Source organism: Bufo gargarizans, chromosome 5, assembly GCF_014858855.1.
Source record: "Bufo gargarizans isolate SCDJY-AF-19 chromosome 5, ASM1485885v1, whole genome shotgun sequence".
Lineage (NCBI taxonomy): Eukaryota > Metazoa > Chordata > Amphibia > Anura > Bufonidae > Bufo > Bufo gargarizans.
The window spans coordinates 447120-471335 of NC_058084.1; the positions used below are offsets into that span (position 1 = coordinate 447120).

Sequence of the window (24216 nt, forward strand, 5' to 3'; positions counted from 1 at the left end):
TTGTCCCAGAACCCCAGGATCCAGTTTTGTAAGGGTCTGAAGTGATTCTGACTCCAGGGTACTGCTGAAATGCATGAGGTTAGTAGACCCACCAGGCTCATTGCTTCTCTTATTGAGCATGTTTTCTTCCTCTGGAAAGTTCTTATTTTACGTTGCAGAGCTGAAATCTTGCCCGTGGGAAGAAAAGTAGCCTGGGTCTGGGAGTCTAGGATCATTCCTAAAAAGCGTATTCTTGTAGAAGGTGAAAGGACAGACTTGTTTCTGTTTACCATCCATTCCAGCCTGTCTAGTGTTGACAGAAGGGTGTCTAAGTCTAGTCTCATCTGACGTGGACTGTCGCTGATTAGAAGGAAGTCGTCTAGGTACTGAACTAGCGTGAGGCCTGCTTTCATTAGGAATGCCACCATTTCCACTACTAACTTTGTAAAGATCCTCAGGGCCGAGGAAATTCCGAACGGGAGTGCCCTGAACTGATAGTGATGGATTCAGCCTCTGTCGTCTCTGATGGCAAACCGGAGGAACTTTTGGGAGTTGTTATGGATTGGGAAGTGATAGTATGCGTCTCGTAGATCTATCGTACACATTAGGATATTTGGGTTTAACAAAAGGTATTGTCGATATCAGGGACTCCATCCGGAATTACTGATACAAGATGAATTTGTTTAAGGGTTTCAAATTTATTATCATGCGGAACGACCCCTCCTTTTTCTTTACCAGAAAAAGGTTAGAGTAGAATCCCTTTCCTTGATGTAGTATGGGAACTTGAGTAATTACGTTCTTTTTTTAGAAGGTCTTGAACTTCCTGCCATAGATTCGTCTGGAAGCGCGTTATTGAAAATCTGTTTGGGGGTTTTGAAGACAGCTCTATCCTGTATACTGAGCCTATGATCTCTCTTGTCCAAGCATTCGGGGAGATCAATTACCAGGATGTCAGGAAGTTTGAGAGCCTTCCCCCCCACTGCGGCGTCATTGTTTTTTGTTGGGTTTAGAGTGGAGGTAGGGAAACCTCTTCCTTTACCCCCTTTGGGGTAGCTCCAGCGCCCGGTCTTCCCTTTCCCCCTGTAAGGTCTGTCCTGATTTGAGGAGGAACGAAAGGGATAACGGCGTTTATAGAGACGATCTTCAGGAAAACCCTTCTTTTTTAATCGGAGGCTTTTTCTAAGATTTTATCCAATACAGGCCCAAACACATACTCTCCCGAGAATGGTATGGAGCAGAGTTTCATTTTAGATGTTTTATCCCCTGACCATCATTTCATCCAGAGCACTCTTCTGGCACCATCCCTAGCTGAGAAACGGACCGACTCAGCCGAGGCATCAGCCAGGAAAGCGGTGGCCGATTTGAGGAGGGGTAGGGAATTTAGGATCTCATCCCTAGGGTTTTTTATTTTTAACATGGGCCTCTAATACACTAAGCCAGAGGAACATGGATCTGGCCACGGAGGTTGCCGCTATATTAGACTTGATGTTCAACATTGCGGCCTCCCATGACTTCCTTAAGAGGCTGTCGGATTTCCTGTCCATGGAATCCCTTAAAGGGGTTATCCCATCTTAGACAATGGGGGCATATCGCTAGGATATGCCCCCATTGTCTAATAAGTGCGGGTCCCACCTCTGGGACCCGCACCTACAACGAGAACGGAGCCGGGGAGAGTTGTGGCTGGAAGACCCCGGGTTTCCCAGGGTCCGTCCACCACCAGGCACAGCTCCCCGCCTCTCCCATTGAAGTGAATGGGAGCGCACCACGCATGCTCAGCCACCGCTCCCATTCCTTTCTATGGGGCCGACGGAAATAGCCGAGGTGGCTCGGCTATTTTTGGCGGCTCCATAGAAATGAATGGAGGGCGGCTGCGCATGCGCAGTGCGCCCTCCTCCACTTTCTCTGCTCCATTCTCCTTGTAGGTGCGGGTCCCAGCGGTGGTACCCGCACCTATCAGACAATGGGGGCATATCCTAGCGATATGCCCCCATTGTCTAAGATGGGATAACCCTTTTAAATGGGAAGCATCCTCAAAAGGGAAGGGATGTTTTCTTATTCACCTTTGCCATTTGGACATCGATCTTAGGGATCTCATAAAATATAGTTGATCTAACAGCTTTTAGGAGATCAGAAATGTCCTCCATGGAAAAATAAAACCTACGGTTACTATTAGACGCAGGATCATCCGAGTCCCACTCCCCCTCCTCCTGCTACTTGACCGACGGAACATAGTCTAACACAGCCTCAGAATCGGAGGATTAGGGGGAACTGAGCCTCTTCTTTTTGGGGTGGGGAGTGTCCACAGGATTGGAAAATAAATGAGATAAAGATGACCGTATCTCTTCTTGAATTATTGTTCTAAGTTTGTCTTTCAGAGAAGGAGCTTCATCGCGGACAATATTGGAAATGCAGGCTTTAAATAACTTCTTGGAGAAATTATCAGGAAGACGGGCATTACAGGAAAAGCACTTAAGGGATCTCTTGATTTTCTTTTGTGCCTCCATGGACACCTAAAAAGAAAGAGGGTATCCATGAGGAATAGAGTTTGGGGGTGGGGGCATTATAAGCGCTAAAGAAACGCTGCCCATACAATCCCCCAGCAAGAGGAAAGGGGGATCAAAGAGACTCCCTGACCATAATTTCAGGAACTTTTTCCCCACAAGGGGAACTCAAGGTTGCTAGCAGCAGCGCGTCCGACTCCTTGGGTGAGCGCTCCGTTCCGTACATTCTGGGCCGCGCACTGCTGCTGGGTACAGGTAACAGCTCTGACGTTCAGCTGGGTGCACAGCTCCATCAAACCCTGCGTTGGGCTTTTAGCCGGTCGGAACCCCGCATCCTGCCCCCGTCACTTACATCTGACGGAAGTGACATAAGAAAGCGCCCGAAGCGGTGGGCGCGCAAACCCAGCTAGGCCTACCAGCCTACCATTGAAACGCTGTGGAGTTACTACTTTAAATTACGGTATGTGACTTTTCATGCTTACATTACTGTTGAGCCTTTGAATAGGATTTTACTATGCTCTTTTTCCACTTGTATGTGGCTTGCACATGCACTTTATTAAGATATCTGTTGCACTTAACTAAATAGTTATCTACTCAATTGAGGATATACGGTATGTACCTGCAGAGCTGCTATTTCCCAACTGCTTATTTGCGGTTTGCATTTGCACTTTATATATATGGCACTTTCTGCTTCCATTGATTAAGACATCCACATTTTTTGGATTTATGCAATAGCTACTAATCTTCAGGCTCTATTTTATGTCACTTGTCTTACCAAACGCTCCCAGGGTTGTACCGCAATTTTTTCGTTAATGATTTGTCTGTAATCTCTTATTGTATGTTTTTTAATCATATATTTTAATAAACATTTTTATAGCTCATCAACTCTGTGTTCATTTATAGGTTTTTCTAGTTATCCCCGAGTTAGCTCTTTTGCTGAGGGGCTTATGCCACGTTGTTGCTTTACGCATCCCTTCATGTAACCTATTTTGTATCTAATTAGGCCTACCAGAGGCAAGGCAGGAGGCATCGCCCCGGGAGCAGGCTCCAGATAGGACCAGAGCGAGTCCTCCCGATCCTTCCCCTGCCCAGCGTTAGTACCAGAACCGCAGGAGGGCAGGGGAGTATCCTGAAAGGTAACATGGTAGCTCCATCTCCATGCATACAGGGAGACCTTTCTCTGCCCTGTCCTTTGTAGGGGTGTTGGTGGTGGGAGGGGGGAATTTAATCCTTTCTCTGTTCCTGCCCCATACAAAGGTCAGGGGTCAATCTCCTTTTATGCCGTTGTGGTGATGCTATGGAAACCCAGGTTTTCTGGCCGTACCTCCACACCGCAAAAAAAGTTAAATGGGTCTGCAGATGGTGGATACACGGTCGGTGATCATGCATTGCGGACTGCAGCACAGGTAAGGCCTACACATGCTCTCAGAAATGCTCTTCCATGAGATTAATCTGCTCTGAGAATGTGTGGGCGTTCCTCTTGATTTCACATGCACCAGCACAAGCTCAACAGCCCCACCCCCATATCATGTTACATAGCTCATAGCTGCACAGCAAGCAGCTACTTACATACAGACTCTTTGTATGCTATAGCCTGTAATCAGATCCATTTCTCACTTTTCATTCTGTAGAAAGTCCATTATTTGTAGACACAATAGATTTTTCTGCTGATAATGTTAGTGCACCATGGTGTTATAAGCAGGATATAGATCTTATTACTGACAGCTCTCATTACATTCACGCTTTTCTGAATTCAGTATTGTGTGCAGTCCACACAGTTAGCTGTCACTTTTCCCCACACAGATTAGTACAGTGTGACGACACACAATGCTAGAAGTACACAGTGGGGGAGAGTTATCAAAACTGGTGTAAAGTAGAACAGGATTAGTCGCCCATAGCAACCAGATTCCTCCTTTCATTTTCCAATGGAGCTGTGAAAAATTAAAGGTGTATTTGATTGGTTGCTATCGGCAACTAAGCCAGTTCTACTTTACACCAGTTTGAAAAATGAATATATATATATATATATATATATATATATATATATACATATATATATATACATACATACACACACATATACACACACACACACATACATACATACATACATACATACACAGGGGCGTAGCGTGGGGGGGGGCCAAGGGGGCCGTTGCCCCGGGCGCCAAATTGTAGGGGGCGCCAGGCAGAAGGCAGTAAAATGAGGGTGATGGAAGACTATGGCTCCCATCCCCTGCGTTCCGCCTGGCATGAAGCTTTAATACGCAGTAGAGCGGCGCAGGAGTCCAGGAGATCGCGATTATATGACCGTGACCTCCTGCGCCGGGTCTCGCCGCGATGACGCGGCGCAGGAGGGCACGGTGATGTGTTCCTGACCGCCTGCGCCGGGACGCCCAAGCAAAGACTGCAAGAAGTGATGGAGAGGTGAGTACTTTTTTTTTTTTTTTTTATGTAAGTACTAGGGGCCATACTGGGGGCACTATGGAGGTGGCCAGTATATTTAAAGAATGGGTACCGTTTTATATTATACAGAGGGGCCATGATACATTATACAGAAGGCCATTATATATTATAATTATACAAGGGGCCATTATACAGTTGCAATAAAAAGTATGTGAACCCTTTGGAATGATATGGATTTCTGCACAAATTGGTCATAAAATGTGATCTGATCTTCATCTAAGTCACAATAGACAATCACAGTCTGCTTAAACTAATAACACACAAAGAATTAAATGTTACCATGTTTTTATTGAACACACCATGTAAACATTCACAGTGCAGGTGGAAAAAGTATGTGAACCCTTGGATTAAATAACTGGTTGAACCTCCTTTGGCAGCAATAACTTCAACCAAACGTTTCCTGTAGTTGCAGATCAGACGTGCACAACGGTCAGGAGTAATTCTTGACCATTCCTCTTTACAGAACTGTTTCAGTTCAGCAATATTCTTGGGATGTCTGGTGTGAATCGCTTTCTTGAGGTCATGCCACAGCATCTCAATCGGGTTGAGGTCAGGACTCTGACTGGGCCGCTCCAGAAGGTGTATTTTCTTCTGTTTAAGCCATTCTGTTGTTGATTTACTTCTATGCTTTGGGTCCTTGTCTTGTTGCAACACCCATCTGCTGTTGAGTTTCAGCTGGTGGACAGATGGCGTAAAGTTCTCCTGCAAAATATCTTGATAAACTTGGGAATTCATTTTTCCTTAAAAAGATTAAAATAGACAAATCGCCAGGACCGGATGGCATACACCCCCGTATCCTAAGGGAATTAAGTAATGTCATAGCCAGACCCTTATTTCTGATATTTGCAGATTCTATATTGACAGGGAATGTTCCACAGGATTGGCGCATGGCAAATGTGGTGCCAATATTCAAAAAGGGTCCAAAAACAGAGCCTGGAAACTATAGGCCGGTAAGTTTAACATCTGTTGTGGGTAAACTGTTTGAAGGTTTTCTGAGAGATGCTATGTTAGAGCATCTTAACGGAAATAAGCAAATAACGCCATATCAGCATGGCTTCGTGAGGGATCGGTCATGTCAAACAAATTTAATCAATTTTTATGAGGAGGTAAGTTCTAGACTTGACAGCGGCGAATCAATGGATGTCGTGTATCTGGACTTCTCCAAAGCATTTGACACTGTACCACATAAAAGGTTAGTATATAAAATGAGAATGCTCGGACTGGGAGAAAACGTCTGTAAGTGGGTAAGTAACTGGCTCAATGATAGAAAACAGAGGGTGGTTATTAATGGTAAATACTCAGATTGGGTCACTGTCACTAGTGGGGTACCTCAGGGGTCAGTATTAGGCCCTATTCTCTTCAATATATTTATTAATGATCTTGTAGAAGGCTTGCATAGTAAAATATAAATGTTTGCAGATGACACTAAACTGTGTAAAGTAATTAACACTGAAGAGGACAGTATACTACTACAGAGGGATCTGGATCGATTGGAGGCTTGGGCAGATAAATGGCAGATGAGGTTTAACACTGATAAATGTAAAGTTATGCACATGGGAAGGAATAATGCAAGTCACCCGTACTTATTAAATGGTAAAACACTCGGTAACACTGACATGGAAAAAGATCTAGGAATTTTAATAAACCGCAAACTAAGCTGCAAAAAACAGTGTCAGGCAGCTGCTGCCAAGGCCAATAAGATAATGGGTTGCATCAAAAGGGGCATAGATGCCCGTGATGAGAACATAGTGCTACCACTTTACAAATCATTAGTCAGACCACACATGGAGTACTGTGTACAGTTCTGGGCTCCAGTGAACAAAGCAGACATAGCAGAGCTGGAGAGGGTCCAGAGGAGGGCAACTAAAGTAATAACTGGAATGGGGCAACTACAGTACCCTGAAAGATTATCAAAATTAGGGTTATTCACTTTAGAAAAAAGACAACTGAGAGGAGATCTAATTAATATGTATAAATATATCAGGGGTCAGTACAGAGATCTATCCCGTCATATATTTATTCCCAGGACGGTGACTGTGACGAGGGGACATCCTCTGCGTCTGGAGGAAAGAAGGTTTGTACACAAACATAGAAGAGGATTCTTTACGGTAAGAGCAGTGAGACTATGGAACTCTCTGCCTGAGGAGGTGGTGATGGTGAGTACAATAAAGGAATTCAAAAGGGGTCTGGATGTATTTCTGGAGCGTAATAATATTACAGGCTATAGCTACTAGAGAGATATCGTTGATCCAGGGATTTATTCTGATTGCCTGATTGGAGTCGGGAAGGAATTTTTATTCCCCTAAAGTGAGGAAAATTGGCTTCGACCTCACAGGGTTTTTTTTTGCCTTCCTCTGGATCAACTTGCAGGATGACAGGCCGAACTGGATGGACAAATGTCTTTTTTCGGCCTTATGTACTATGTTAGCAATCCATCCAGGCCCTGACGCAGCAAAGCAGCCCCAAACCATGATGCCCCCACCATACTTCACAGTTGGGATGAGGTTTTGATGTTGGTGTGCTGTGCCTCTTTTTCCCCACACATAGTGTTGTGCGTTTATTCCAAACAACTCAACTTTGGTTTCATCTGTCCACAGAATATTTTGCCATTACTGCTGTGGAACATCCAGATGCTCTTGTGCAAACTGTAAACATGCAGAAATGCTTTTTTTTGGCCAGCAGTGGCTTCCTCTGTGGTATCCTCCCATGAAATCCATTCTTGTTTAGTGTTTTACATATCGTAGATTCACTAACAGGGATGTTAGCATATGCTAGAGACTTCTGTAAGTCTTTAGCTGACACTTTAGGATTCTTCTTCACCTCATTGAGAAGTCTGAGCTGTGCTCTTGCAGTCATCTTTACAGGACAACCTCTCCTACGGAGAGTAGCAGCAGTGCTGAACTTTCTCCATTTATAGATAATTTGTCTTACCCTGGACTGATGAACAGCAAGGCTTTAGGAGATACTTTTATAACCCTTTCCAGCTTTATGCAAGTCAACAATTCTTAATAGTAGGTCTTCTAAGAGCTCTTTTGTGCAAGGCATCATTCCCATCAGGCAATGCTTCTTGTGAAAAGCAAACCCAGAACTGGTGTGTGTTTTTTATAGGGCAGGGCAGCTGTAACCAACACCTCCAATCTCATCTCATTGAATGTACTCCAGTTGGCTGACACCTCACTCCAATTAGTTCTTGGAGATGTCATTGGTCTAGGGGTTCACATACTTTTTCCACCTGCACTGTGAATGTTTACATGGTGTGTTCAATAAAAACATGGTAACATTTAATTATTTGTGTGTTATTAGTTTAAGCAGACTGTGATTGTCTATTGTTGTGACTTAGATGAAGATCAGATCACATTTTATGATCAATTTGTGCAGAAATCCATATCATTCCAAAGGGTTCACATACTTTTTCTTGCAACTGTATATTATAGTTATACCGAGGGGCCATTATATATTATACAGAGGGGCCATGATACATTATACAGAAGGCCATTATATATTATACAGAGGGGCCATTATATATTAGAATTATACAAGTGGGGCCATAATATATAATAATTATGCAGAGGGCCCATTATTAATAGCCTCTCTGCATAACTATAATATATAATGGCCCCTTGAATAATTATTATTTATTATGGCCCTTCTGTATAACTATAATATATAATGGCCCTTCTGTATATTATATATAGTGACCCCTCTGTAATATTAGGATATATAATGGTCCCCTCTGTATTAATATTATATATATAATGCCCCTCTGTATACTTATTATATATAATGACCCCTCTGTATAATTATTATATATAATGACCCCTCTGTAAAATGGATACATAATGGCCCCTCTGTATAACTATAATATATAATGGCCCCTAAGAATAACTATAATATATAATGGCCCCTTGTATAATTATTATTTATTATGGCCCCTCTGTATAACTATAATATATAATGGCCCCTCTGTATATTATATATAGTGACCCCTCTGTAATATGAGGATATATAATTGCCCCCACTGTATAATTATTATATATAATGACCCCTCTGTAATATTAGGATATATAATGGCCCCTCTGTATAATATATAATGGCCCCTCTGTATTATTATAATATATAATGGCCCCTCTGTATTATTATAATATATAAAGGCCCCTCTGTATAATATATAATGGCTCCTTTGTATAATTATTATTTATTATGGCCCCCTCTGTATAACTATATATAATGGCCCCCTTTGTATTATTAGAATATATAATGGCCCATTATATATCCTAATATTACAGAGGGGTCATTATATATAATAATAATAACTAATATTAATAAAACTCTGCAGAGATGTGACGCGGCTGAAAGAAGGTGTCATGGCGGTCTAATCTCTGAATGAAGACGCTGAGGAAAGTCTACATCACAGGAGACGTCACTGGATGGATGAGGTATGTGCTGCTGTATTATACTGTATATTTTGTAGTGATGTATGCAATGTCCAAACACATATTTGTTATACGGTAGGGTTGGGGGGGGTGGATTGAGAATTTGGCGCACCCTGCTGCATCCTGGCCCCAGACTTCAGGTCACACTGTGAGTGTTCTGAATTCTGGGGCCTTATACCCATCTACTACATCATCTGTACTTCGAGCGTTGTCACCATGTTATCTGTGGTGTTACATAGGACTGCTACATTAGCTGTAAAAGGGGCGTGTGGACACAGCTTAGGAGGGGGGAGCGCAATACATGGCTAGCCCCGGGTGCTGACAACCCACGCTACGCCACTGTATATATATATATAGATAGATATAGATAGATTGGATTTTGCACCCATTTTTACTTACTATTTTGAGGGTGGTGCCATATATATATATATATATATATATATATATATATATATATATATACATATATACATACATACATATATATATATATATATATATATATATATATATATATACATACATACATACATACATACACACACACACTCCTGATGAAAAATGGCTAAAAATCATATTTAGCATGGCTGGATCTTAACAAGGTTCCAAGTAGAGCTTCAACATGCAACAAGAAGAAATGGGAGTGAGACAAAACTTTTTTTGAGCATTCAATTTAATGAAAACAACGAATAAACTGAAACAGGCAGTTTTTCAGATGATCAAGAGTTTAGGACCCTAAAATAAAAAGAAATAAAAAAAAAAAGAAATCCAACTTCCAAACATGAACTCTGTAATGAGTAGCTCCACAGTTATTGTTTATCACTTCCAAAATTCGTTTCGGCATGCTTGATGCAAGAGTTTCCATGAGGTGAGTGGGAACATTTCACCAAGTGGTGAAGATGGCCGCATGAAGGCCATCTACTGTCTGGAACTGTTGTCCATTTTTGTAAACTTCCCTTGCCATCCATCCCCAAAGGTTCTCAATTGGATTTAGATCAGGGGAACACTCAGGATGGGCCAAAAGAGTGCTGTTATTCTCCTGGAAGAAGTCCCTTGTCCTGCGGGCATTGTGTACTGTAGCGTTGTCCTGTTGAAAAACCCAGTCATTACCACACAGACGAGGGCCCTCAATCATGAGGAATGCTCTCTGCAACATCTGGACATAGCCAGCGGCCGTTTGACTCCCCTGCACTTCCTGAAGCTCCATTGTTCCACTGAAGGAAAAGGCACCCCAGACTATTATGGCGCCCGCTCCACTGTGGCGCGTAGAAAACATCTCAGGTGGGATCTGCTTGTGATGCCAGTAACGTTAGAAACCATAAAGGTTACATTTTTTCTCATCAGAGAATAAAACTTTCTTCCACCTTTGAATGTCCCATGTTTGGTGCTCTCTCGCAAAGTCCAAACGAGCAGTTCTGTGGCGTTCAAGGAGACAAGGTCTTTGAAGACGTTTTTTGTTTTTTAAGCCCTTCAGTCCGAGATGCCGTCTGATGGTTATGGGGCTGCAGTCAGCACCAGTAAGAGCCTTAATTTGGGTCGAGGATCGTCCAGTGTCTTGACGTACAGCCAATTGGATCCTCCGTCTCAGTGCTGATTACATTTTTTTGGGTCTTCCACTTTTTTGTTCCATAACCCTCAGGATCATTTAAGAATTTAAGAAATTCTTACTGCGTCCCACCTCAGCAGCGATGGCGCGCTGTGAGAGACCCTGCTTATGCAGTTCAACAACCCAACCACCTTAAAAAAAGAGTTTTTTTGCCTTTGCCATCACAACATGTGACTATCTGACAGAAAATGACAATGAATCCACATCTACGGCCTTTTAAAAAGGTATGTGGTCCTAAAATTTGGATTAGCTGAAAAACTGCCTGTTTCAGTTTAATCGTTATTTTCAATTAATTGAATGCTCAAATTTTTTTTTGTCTCACTCTCATTTCTTCTTGTTGCATGTTGAAGCTCTACTTGGAACCTTGTTAAGATGTAAATATGATTTTTTTGACATTTTTCAAGTGGTCTTAAACTTTTGATCAGGACTGAATGTTTTCAGCTCATTTCAACCTATGAGCTGAAATGTTGTGACTAGTGTTGAGGGAACTTGTGTTTCAAGTCCTGCGTACAAGGTTCGGGTTATCTAACTCTGTTATGGATTTCGCTACCACGGCCCATAAGTTATGGTTCGTTGTAGCAGAATCCATAACGGAATACTTAGGTAACCTGAACCTTTTACTCTGAACTTGAAACACAAGTTCACAAATCCCTAGTTGCGACCACGGGGGAATAAAGTGTTTGTAAGCACTTCATTAGTACCGGAGGACCGGGAACCTGTGAAGGCTCTGTAACTCACAGCTTCCTGGTCCTCGGCTCGGCTATCGGCTGTGCAGGGCTGCGCACAGCGTGAGTGTGCTCTGTGACTCCGATACAAAGCCGACAGCAGGATAAAGAGGACGCCATGGTGAGGAGTGGTTGCGTCCAGGAGCAGGAGAGGTAAGTGATTTTTATTTTATTTTATTTGCGCTGGGGGCTTATGGCTGACATATAGGGGCTGATATATGGGGCTGATGGCTGACATAAATGATTGATGATGAATGATAAATGCAGTGCACCTTTAGACTGTCTTGTCTAAATTTACACCTATTTGTTGCCTTACTTTACGCCAGAATTTTGTGCCTGTCTCGAGGATAGACCATCAATATCAAATCCTGGACAACCCCTTTAAAATGTATATTCCCACTGGGCACAAAAGGAATGCACCAAAACCAAATAGAAAGGCATGCATTTTCTATTGTGCTTTCACTATAATTTCACATATGCATACTCACGTCACTTGCTATGAGACATTTTTTTTTACATTACCTTTTTGTACCAACTCTATGATTTGGTGCAATGTCAATTGTATCTGTAGCCGAATCATGTCGCACAGCTAATCCTAGATCTGCAATGCAGCAAGTTCCATTTTTCTTAACTAGTATATTTTTTGATTTAAGATCTCTATGAGCAATAGCTGGTTTTCCTATCAACAATAAAAAAAAAAAAAAAAACACAATTAAGAACACATACATACAATTCACAAGACAGAGTTTGCACACCCAACCTCTATAGAAATGAGGAGAACTTAGAAACTGCCAAATGCTTTTTTTCCATGGAGAATGGCTATGCCTGTCCCTTTGCTAGAACTAAGAGGCTTAGCAGAGCCACTGAATACAACCCCATAACATTAGCCTTCCTCTGGCAAACTTTACATTTTGCACAATGCAGCCAGGCAGGTAATGTTCTTTTGGCATTCGCCAAACACACACTCATCCATCAGACTGGTAGATGGAAAGCTAGGATTTGTCACTCCACAGCAAACATGTTTCCAGTGCTCCAGAAACCAGTCCACCCCACACTAGGCATCATGGTTGGCGATTTAGTTATGCAGATGCTCAGCTATAGAAACTCATGCCATGAATCTCCCAGTACACAGCTGATGATAACCCTTTATCAGCTGTGTACTGGGAGATATTGATGACCTATCCTCAGGATAGGTCTTCAACATCAGATCACAGAGGTCTGACACCAGGCACACCCACCGATCAGCTGTAGCGCATCAGCGCATCTCCCTTCTTACTACTATGTCTATGGCAAAGCAGCAGCAAGCAGGAAGGGCGAAAGGAGCCAGTACAGGAGCTTTGAAAAGGAGGTTTGAACTCAGCAGTTACTGGGGTAGATTTATCAAAAGCGGTGTAAAAGGAAAACTGGTCTACTTATGCATAGCAACCAACCAGATTCCACCTTTCATTATTCACAAGTCCTTTGGAAAATTAAAGGTGGAATCCGATTGGTTGCTATGGTCAACTAAGCCATTTTTCCTTTGCACCAGTTTGATAAATCACCCCCAGCGAGTCAGAGCATCGGCAACTTTTCTGCACTATGAGCCTCAGCATTCAGTAACCCTCTTCTGTAATTGTATGCGGTCTGCACCTTCATGTCAGAGATGCTGTAGTTTGTAAAAACTTCCACTTTGAAATAACACAGTTGATTGTGGAACATCTAGGAGGTAAGACATTTCTGACAAATGTTTGTAAAGATAGACTGCATGTTTAGGTGCTTGATTTTATACATGTGGCAATGGGAGTGAAGGAAACATGCGATTTCATTGTTTTATAATGCTTTATATCCTGCAGGGGAAGATGAAGCTGTTGCCAAAACACGTATCGGGTGTGGTGGGTGAACTCTGCTTTTGTAATTATGATGCAGGGGTTCCGAGTTATGGCATATTTATTATAGGTTATCTTTTGCACTAGATCACCTATAGGTTGCCATGTACTAGATTTTGTACGATTTTCACTCGCATGCATGTAACAAACCAAAACTAGGGCGACATCAACTCTGTACTTCTAAGGGCTTGTTCACATTACCGTTATGGCTTTCCGTTATAACATGGTTATAATGGAAAATAACGGAATCCATAAGACTGAAATCAAAACAGAAACCTTTAGAGGCATTCCGTTCTCATCCATCATAATATATGGGCAAGCATAACGGATTTGTCTGGTTTCCATTATGCTGGACGGAAAAAAGTTTGTCGACAGAACTTTGTTTTCCGACCAGCATAACGGAAACCAGACGGATCCGTTATGCTTGCCTATATACTTCTATTATGATGGATCAAAACTGAATGTCTCTAAAGGTTTCAGTCTTATGGATTCCATTATAACCATGTTCTAACGGAAAGCCATAACGGAATATATAATGGTGATGTGAACAAGCCCTAACTTTGTATAATCTGATTTTCACCAGGAATCACTTTCAGGTTTCAGCCTGTTTCCTATAGATTCCGTGACTACTGCCAACAAATAGTCTCTACCACTCATGGCAGAAACATACCCACTACATATGAATGAATGTTGTAATAAAGGACACGTGGTCTGTAGTCCTCTTCTGCATCTTAGAACCGACTGGCTCTTAATCATCTTCCTTGAAATTTGGAGTCATCAATATAACTAGTTTCTGATGTGATCTGACTACACCTCCTGAGGTAACTGGGAATGTCACGTGGTAGTTACCTGAAGACAGTGTATTCAATTGTGTGATGGAGTACAGTTAGAAAAGGATTAAAAATAAAGTTAATAAAATATAAAAATAAAATAAAAAAAAGACACTACTGTGTCAGACCAACCAAATCTATTCAAGAGGTACAATAATTATGTTACTTTTTATTGAGATTTTCGTTAACTTGGAAAGTCATACCTTGTGTCCCAACTATCTCCATGTGAAGATGAGCCAAGCCGCTTGCTGTGGATAATGATAGCTTGAGCATTCCTTCCACAGTCACCGTATACCGGTTCAGGTAATCAAAAAGCGAACCATGCTCATGATAATCAGATACCAACCAAAGTTGAGTCCAAGTTCCATTATCTGTAGATAAAAGAAGATAAAGTACAGATAAGACTTTTACATATTAATAATCACATTCCCAGAATCACTATTTATCAGGATAACTAAGTGTCTTCTTCATACATACAGGGAATGGGAAAGATAATGGGCCCTTTGTTTTTTATAATCAGTGGAGGTGTCAACAGCAGATGTCACACTGACTAAACACTTATATAACCTGTGGATAGATTTTAAGTTGTGCTTCTGGAACAACCCCTCCAATTACCTTTCTATTTTACATCCATTATTTTGTCAGTAACAGAAAAGTACTTACCTCTAAAAAAACTAAACTCCACAACATTGAAATTCCAACACCGAGAAGGACAAGCCAGAAGGTTATGCAAATCAAGTAAGGTGCAGGTGCCACCAAGATATGCAAATTATCAAATTTTCAAGCACCTAAGCTCCAATTTGTGGCACATGGGCTAGGCATAAAAGCCCAATTTAAAAAAAAAAAAAAGCTTTTTAGCCATATAAAACCTAAAAAATTGGATCAAGTCATCCCACTGATTACACAACGCTTCTTGTTTGTCAACTTGTCAGTTATCACCACTTGGTTTAACACTCCAGAAGATCAGACCAAGATGACAGCACTCTTCAACATTGCATGTCCTGGAGGATGGGAAAACAACAAACTGAAAATGACAGCAGGAGGCGCATCGAGATGAAACTCTGCATAGACGGATCGTCTGCCTAGAATTGGCATGTTGTCATTTTGTACTTGATGTGAAATTGGACATTACATCCAGTGCCTCGTGCAGCAAACTATGTCTACACAAACCATCAGTAGGTGTTTCCATGACACAGAGTTATTAGCCAGGTGCCCAACTACAGGTGTTGCATTGGCCTCAAGCCACCACTATAAAAGGCTATCATGGTGCATTACAAGATGGCAATGAAGGCTGGAATAGAGGCGTATCCTCCTCAGTGATGAGTCCCGCTTTTGCCTTGGACACAATGATTACCAGAGAATAGTCTGGAGACCACAAGGGTAGTGCCATGAAGAGGCCTTCACAAGGGAACATCACACCGATTCTACTCCTAGAATTATGGTTTGGGGTGGCCTAATGTACAGTAGCTGGAAGCCTTTAATTCTCATTTCAGGTACACTAACAATTAGACGTTACATTAATTTGGTGATGAACCAGTGGTAAGGCCATTTCTCCAAAGGTTTCCTGGAGACATTTTTCAACAGGACACAACCATGCCACATGTTCCTTTGTGCTACTGTGAACAGCCCTAAACATGCTACCATAGCTTGCAGCTTCTCTGGACTTGTTTTCCAACAGGGCACACTTCGGATGCATGGGTTCACATTTGCAAAGGGAGCTTCCAGAATCTTGATGATTTGCATGCCCAAATGCATTCAGAATGGCAGAACATTCCTCAGACAACCAGTAATAACCACAATGATAGAATGTCAAGGTGTGTAAGTACGTGTATTTCTGCACATGGTGCTCATACTCGACAATGAATAAACGGAGGAGGTTTTTAAGTGTATTGCCAATTTTTATCATTTTCATTAAGATATCTATCAATCGTTTGATTTACAAAATTCCAGGACTTTTCCTTTTTGGTGTTGCAATTTCAATGTTGAGGAGTGAATATTATTTTTAGATTACATTGGACTATAACTATTCTGTTCAAAAACTCCTTAGGTGTACGACAACACAGGGCAGATTTTCTAACAAAGATTTTACCCCAATTCTGTAACAAAATTTTCAGGTATTGCATGCAGATTTATCTAGAATTTTGCTATGTATTTGCTATGAAATTCACCCTATGCATTGCAAAGAGTGGAATACGCAAAAAAAAAATTATATAAATACCGCAGCAGCACAGTCAGACCGCGTGCACTGGGTGCAATTCCTCACAGAGGTGGAAATCTGGAAGTGCTGCCTCGTTATTTGGAATATATACAGGTCCTTCTCAAAAAATTAGCATATTGTGATAAAGTTCATTATTTTCTGTAATGTACTGATAAACATTAGACTTTCATATATTTTAGATTCATTATACACCAACTGAAGTAGTTTAAGCCTTTTATTGTTTTAATATTGATGATTTTGGCATACAGCTCATGAAAACCCAAAATTCCTATCTAAAAAAATTAGCATATCATGAAAAGGTTCTCTAAACGAGCTATTAACCTAATCATCTGAATCAACTAATTAACTCTAAACACCTGCAAAAGATTCCTGAGTCTTTACTCAAAACCGCAATCATGGGTAAGACTGCCGACCTGACTGCTGTCCAGAAGGCCATCATTGACACCCTCAAGCAAGAGGGTAAGACACAGAAAGAAATTTCTGAACGAATAGGCTGTTCCCAGAGTGCTGTATCAAGGCACCTCAGTGGGAAGTCTGTAGGAAGGAAAAAGTGTGGCAGAAAACGCTGCACAACGAGAAGAGGTGACCGGACCCTGAGGAAGATTGTGGAGAAGGACCGATTCCAGACCTTGGGGGGGACCTGCGGAAGCAGTGGACTGAGTCTGGAGTAGAAACATCCAGAGCCACGTGTACAGGCGTGTGCAGGAAATGGGCTACAGGTGCCGCATTCCCCAGGTCAAGCCACTTTTGAACCAGAAACAGCGGCAGAAGCGCCTGACCTTGGCTACAGAGAAGCAGCACTGGACTGTTGCATGTCATTCTGAGATCAAGGTGCCAGAATCTGGAGGAAGACTGGGGAGAGGGAAATGCCGAAATGTGTGAAGTCCAGTGTCAAGTACCCACAGTCAGTGATGGTCTGGGGTGCCATGTCAGCTGCTGGTGTTGGTCCACTGTGTTTTATCAAGGGCAGGGTCAATGCAGCTGGCTATCAGGAGATTTTGGAGCACTTCATGCTTCAATCTGCTGAAAAGCTTTATGGAGATGAAGATTTCATTTTTCAGCATGACCTGGCACCTGCTCACAGTGCCAAAACCACTGGTAAATGGTTTACTGACCATGGTATTACTGTGCTCAATTGGCCTGCCAACTCTCCTGACCTGAACCCCATAGAGAATCTGTGGGATATTGGGAAGAGAAAGTTGAGAGACGCAGGACCCAACACTCTGGATGAGCTTAAGGCCGCTATCGAAGCATCCTGGGCCTCCATAACACCTCAGCAGTGCCACAGGCTGATTGCCTCCATGCCACGCCGCATTGAAGCAGTCATTTCTGCAAAAGGATTCCTGACCAAGTATTGAGTGCATAACTGAACATAATTATTTGAAGGTTGCCTTTTTTTGTATTAAAAACACTTTTCTTTTATTGGTCGGGTGAAATATGCTAATTTTCTGAGATAGGAAATTTGGGTTTTAATGAGCTGTATGCCAAAATCATCAATATTAAAACAATAGAAGGCTTGAACTACTTCAGTTGGTGTGTAATGAATCTAAAATATATGAAAGTCTAATGTTTATCAGTACATTACAGAAAATAATGAACTTTATCACAATATGCTAATTTTTTGAGAAGGACCTGTATATATATAAAAAATAATATTTTCATATTTTAAATCTACAGTGTAGATTGTGCAATGTTTCCAGGGTTTTCCTAGGCAGCACGTAGATGAGATTTTGAAAAATCACATCCTGATGTAAAAGCTGTTTTCTTCCTGCAATTCCACAGAGGAAAATCTGCAGCATATCTACCCAAGTAGCCAGACCATTAGATTGACTGGAAATAAAAATAGCCAAGTGTTTTTTTTTCAACCACTTTAACATTTGAAAAAAATCAGTTTCTCAATCTTCAATTCTTAAGACTCATCCAGAGTAAAATCCATAGATTCGTTCATTTACTATATTAATTAAAGTATTCCATCTCAGTCTTTCGTGGAAACGACAGAAATAACCTGAGTAAGCTCCGCTTGGCTGGCTGTAGTTGAAAGTTACAGAAATGGTAGAGCAGGCTTCACTTCTGTTTCCTTAATAGTTGATAGATCATCTAACCTTTGGATATGTCATCAGCGGCATTCGCGCCTTCTCACAGCTTCCTGCAGGCCAGTGCAATCATGACTATAGTGCACGTGGCCTGGGCGCAGGTCAGCCCCATTCTCTTCCGTGGGGAGAACTGTTCCCAGGCTACGTGACATCACTGGCCTGCAGGAAGTTTGAGAAGGCCACAGCGCTACTGCAAGTGGTGCTGCCTTATCAAACAGCTGACTGGTGGGGTCCCAAGTGTCAGACCGCCACTGATCAGATACTGATACCTCATCAAAGGATATATTGTGACTAAGAAAGGCAGAAAACCCCTATTACGCCTATATCAGTGAATGGCAGCTATGCAGTACTGCAGAGCATGCTACGCTGCTTCTGTAGCACCCGAGTAATCAAATATAGCTTAGCTTGTTGTGAATGTGAGCTATGCAAACAATATTTATCTGCTTTGGAAGTTATAGAAAGAGAGCATAGCTGGCTCATATCTCCATACCTCTAGTCATCCCAAGCCAGAGCTTGCTGGTTCCCAGAAGACCCCTTTGGGACGGTAAGTATATTGAAACTTTCTTTACAGTTGCATGGATTGGTTGATCTGGAAACCATTCACATAATGCTCCTTTTCAGAAAATCCTACATCCTCCCACATCTAATCTATTAACTGGTTTTCAGTCCGATCTATGGACAGAGTAGTCACTTCCACAGTTCAATTTGTGGGAGGTGCCATCGACAGGTATAGAACTAATCATCTCCACAATGCATTCGCAGATTAGGTGGATTCAGGAGTTTTGCACATGCACCCGGGAGGAGAGTAGGTCTGTACTCTGTCCCCATCCACATCACCTCCCCAGGCTGTAAAAGTGGCGTTCCTATCCAAAGAACATATTAAAAAATACAATCCAAAGTGGCTGACACAACTTCAAGAAGCTAAGTATATGGAAAACCTTCTACAAGATGCAAGATGAGATTAATTAGTGTGGGTTGCTGGAGAATACATATGATTATAGGGAGTTTACAAACCTTTATTGTCTGCTGCAATAAAGCCAAGAATGTTCTCATGGCGTAGCATCACAGTTTGGTAGATTTCTGCCTCACGGAACCAAGAACGCTCTTCCCTTGATGAGAAAATTTTTACAGCTACTTCCTCACCTCTCCATTTCCCACGCCACACTTCTCCAAAGCGACCTTTGCCAATGCTCTCTTGCAAAACTATTGTTCTAGCAATAGTTCTTTGTACAAGTAATGGGAGACCTTGGATTAAGAATTACAAATGCATCACAATCAATCTATTTAAACAAACAGAAAAATGTATTTGATTTGGCTCAAGACTACCAAGACAGTACAAAAATGTCTGGCACAAAATTGAGCTTCACACAAAGAATAAAGTATAAACTGTGCAGAAATTGCAAACTAGAAAACTGACATTTATTGACATTTATTGACATTGATTATTTCTTCCGATTTTCTTAGGCTCAAGCTTTAGTTGTTACAGCCAATATAGAGTTTACAGTACACTGTTTTCTCGAAAAATATACGTTTTTCTTCTTATAAATGGGTCATATTTAGTGATCCGATCAGAGATCTAAATATGACCCATTTATAAGAAAAACTCTTATATTTAGCGAGAAAACAGTGCACTGTAAACTCGATATTGGCTGTAACAACTAAAGCTTGAGCCTAAGAAAATCGGAAGAAATAATCAACGAATGTAATCCTGAGTGCCGATACGTCACTACGACAAACTAGTCTCTGAATCCACGTGGGACGCTGATCAAGGTACAGCCGGGACGCCGGCTCTCAGCGGGCCCCGAAACATCTGAGCGACTGACCGGCACGAAGGAAAGGTAAGCCCACATAGTGGGTTATTACTAGGCACACTCTAAATTGCCAAACTACAAAGTCTACATAAGAAAGAAAAAGAAAAATTACACTTAAAGTCTATTATAACTGGACTATTGATTCTATGCCAGTGGACATTATTCCTTGCTAAGGAGAAGAAGTAGGAGGACTTTCCTTTTTTCTATTCCCCTTTCCATTTTTCTATTTTTTCCTTCATAGGCATTTAACTGTGGACTATCATAAAGATTGATCTGTGATATAGAGTAATCAAATATATGACCTTGATATTTATGTTATCACTGGTACCATACTGTGACAATTTATTATTAGTGTATGTATTAACACATTTTTAGTTTTTTAACCTTTTATGTACTTATCAATACATTTTGTGATCTGCATTTAAACCATACGACTCCACGTGTTGAGAGTGCCAGTCTTCTAGCATTATATATTTTCTTGTAACCGTGAAGGGTGAGTCACTCATAGACTAGAGCACCTCTTAGTGGTTGTGAGTGGGTGTAGCTATTTCCTATATCACTCATTTGCTGAACTATATTTAATTCAGAGCTATAGCCACTCCCCTGCCCACCTGCTGCTGATTCATATGGAAAAAAAAAAAAACTGTCATTCAGCAGCAGGTAGGCGGGGAGAGTCAGGAGCTCATGGATATTCATGACTCATCATTATCAGCTGGAGCTTTTCAATACAAGATGTTGGCAGATTGACGGGGCCAATTAAAGAAAGTGACCCAGCATTTTTCTAAGGGAATCAGTCACTTATTTATGTTGCCCTTAGTTAGGACACCATAAAACTGGTGACAGGTTCCCTTTAATATTTAGTCTGATGGTATGGGGTGCTCCTGAAACAGTGCCATCTGCATATCAGGCTCTCTCATGGACAGCCTGAACCTGCACTAAATAAATAAAAATCCCTGAACATAGCACTCAAATTAAACACTGTCATAAAATACAGAAACACTTCTTCAGAATTCAGGCAGTTGCTAGGGAACCCAGTGATATCAGAGATGACATCCAGAATTTTTTTTATTTTTTTTTAACTTCTAAATACATATATTGTTTAGGTATATTTCATTTCAATAAAGTAGTAAATACCTGAGCCAGATCCTGAGGTGGTCATGTCATATATTAAATCTTTAAGTGTTGTCCCCTCGGATATAAATGGTCGGTCTAATGAAGGGTCTTCTTCATTAGGAACACGGTGATGGATAACTGTACGATTGTGGCATATGTACAAGATGAACATCAGTAAAATACAGAGGAAACAAACAGGACCAGCAATAATAGCTGCTAACTCCACTGGGGTAAATGTGATTGAAGACTTTGGTGATGTAACTGTAAGAACGCATATTAAAAAAACAAGTTAAAAATTCAAATTTACATGAAAATCATTTTCACAAAGGGAAGATTTCCAACAGAAGAATTAGTACCATACTCCAGATGCACATTTGACAACATAAAAAAGGAAGTTGAAAGCCCCTGCAATACCCACTACTTTTGTGATACTGACTAGAGCATGCTAGTGTTGCAACTAGTGATGAGTGAATTATTGAAAAATTCTATTAGGCTGCTTCGCAGAATAAAAAAAAAAAAAATTGGCTTTGTGACAAAATACTTTGTCACAAAGCACATTGGCTGTAGCCAAACACTGGCCTCAATTTTCCCATATCCTGCATGCTAGCATCACGACTGAAGCCAGTGATTGCCTGCAATGATCAAATGCACTTTTCACAAAGCACGAGAGCAGGAATGTAAGCAGCTCTTGTAAGGGATGGAACAAATGATTATTGGGTTTAGTTTATTTTAGCAACATTCCTCCAAGCTTCATTGCCAAGTATTTTGCAATTATAGACAACCCACTTAATGGGTACCTCAAATATTATATAGAAACACAAGCCCAGGGCCTGCAACACTGTAGCAGGGTGTTACTCCTAGCAACCAGGAGGATGACTGCTGTAGGAAGTATGGGAAGCAGAGTGCAGCAAATGTCAGGCAGATCCTTGTGGTAGGAGTCTCTATTATTAGGCGGACAGGCAGAGTCATCTGTCACCAAGACCGTGAACTCTGAACAGTGTGTTGTCTTCCGGGTGCTCGTATTCGGCATACTGCGGTTCAGATAGATTGCTGGGTGGGGCTGGGGAAGACCCAGTGGTCATGTCACACATTGGTACTATTGACAAAGTCACGGGAAGATGGAAGGTCCTTATTTTTTTTTTTTTTTTTTTTTTAGAGAACTAGGAGAGAAGCTCAAGTCTAAAGAGCTCCAAGGTAGTCAGAAATACTACTAGTGCCATAGGCATCACTTGAGAGAGACAGCGGGAGCTTAGGGAGTTAAGTGGCTCAGAAGATGGCGTAGGAAGGAACGGTTTTTGGTTCATGGAGAGCTGGGATGACTTCTCTTTCAGCTACAGCAGGGTTTTTCAACTCCGATCCTCAGGACCCACCTACCTGTGAGGATTTGAGAATATCACACAGAATTAATACCTGTGGTAAGTCCTGATGCATGGGCACCAATTATATCACCTGCTCAATACTAAGGAAATCCTGAAAACATGACTGGTAGGTGGGTCCCGAGGACCAGAGTTGAGAAACCCTGAGCTACAGGCTCTACAGTAGGGAAGGGCTGCACCTTAATGGGGAGGGTACAGCTGTGCTATGTACTTTCCGCACCGACTGTTGAACCATTAGCCATTAAGGTTCAGGAGGAAACAAGGATTGAGGGGTTTGGAGTGAGGGGGAAAGAGGACACGATATCTTTATATGCGGATGATCTACTTTTTTCCTGGCTGATACCAATTCAGCACTGGACAAATTAATGAATATAATTGAGGAATATGGGAGTATTTCAGGTATTTCGGTTAACTGGAACAAAACCATTCTCCTCCCACTGAACAAAAATGTTAGTGTTATAAATTAAAGATGTTGGGGGAACAAGATCTTTTTAAATACTTGGGGATAGAAATAGGATAGAAGAGCCTCTCTACCCATTCTGTGGATTACAGAGCAAGAGAGGGACTCCTACACTATTAGTCATTCGGAACCAAACTAGTATATAAACCATCAATACATATTTATTAATTTTTTATGTTTATTTTTTGCTACTCCAAGTGAAATACAGAAACCATCACCAAGGGAGGGAATTAGGAAGGGTGCTTTCGTGGGGTCTGGAAAATCCGATTACCGGTAAGCGCAATCATTACAGAGGAAAAAGAACCCTTCCTAGGGAGGGACCACCGCTTGTAAAACCTTTCTACCGAAAGAAAGATCAGAGGAAGAGTGCAGATCCAAACTGTAGTGACGGAAAAAAGTTGAAGGTGAAGACCACGTGGCCGCCTTACAAATTTGCTCAATAGAAGCCCCCGACCTTTCCGCCCAAGAAGTGGAAACAGAGCAAGTAGAGTGAGCCCTCACCGAGATTGGAGGAGAACAGCCTTCCTCCAGGTAGGATTGTATAATGCCCAGTCTAAGCCACCTAGACAGGGTGCTCTTGGTAGCCTTCCCTTTATTCGATCCAGAAAAGAGAATGAATAAAGCAGAAAACTTTCTCCATTCTTCCGTAACTCTGAGATACTGTAATAAGCATCTCCGTACATCTAATGTATGAAATGCCACCTCCCCAGGATTTTTAGGATGATCACAGAAGGAAGGGA

General features: G+C 41.6%; 1 protein-coding gene across 4 annotated transcripts in view; it reads right to left on the reverse strand.

The window, feature by feature from the left end:
* The window catches only part of TGFBR1 (transforming growth factor beta receptor 1), a 240096-nt gene that overhangs the window by 110548 nt on the left and 105332 nt on the right, over positions 1 to 24216 (reverse strand). For all 4 annotated transcript variants that reach the window (XM_044293660.1, XM_044293656.1, XM_044293657.1 and 1 more), the window contains 4 exons: positions 21662 to 21901; positions 19731 to 19961; positions 14609 to 14776; positions 12233 to 12389 (listed from right to left, as the gene is read on the reverse strand). In XM_044293660.1, coding sequence (XP_044149595.1) covers positions 12233 to 12389; positions 14609 to 14776; positions 19731 to 19961; positions 21662 to 21901 — 796 coding nt within the window. The remainder of the gene's footprint in view (positions 1 to 12232; positions 12390 to 14608; positions 14777 to 19730; positions 19962 to 21661; positions 21902 to 24216) is intronic.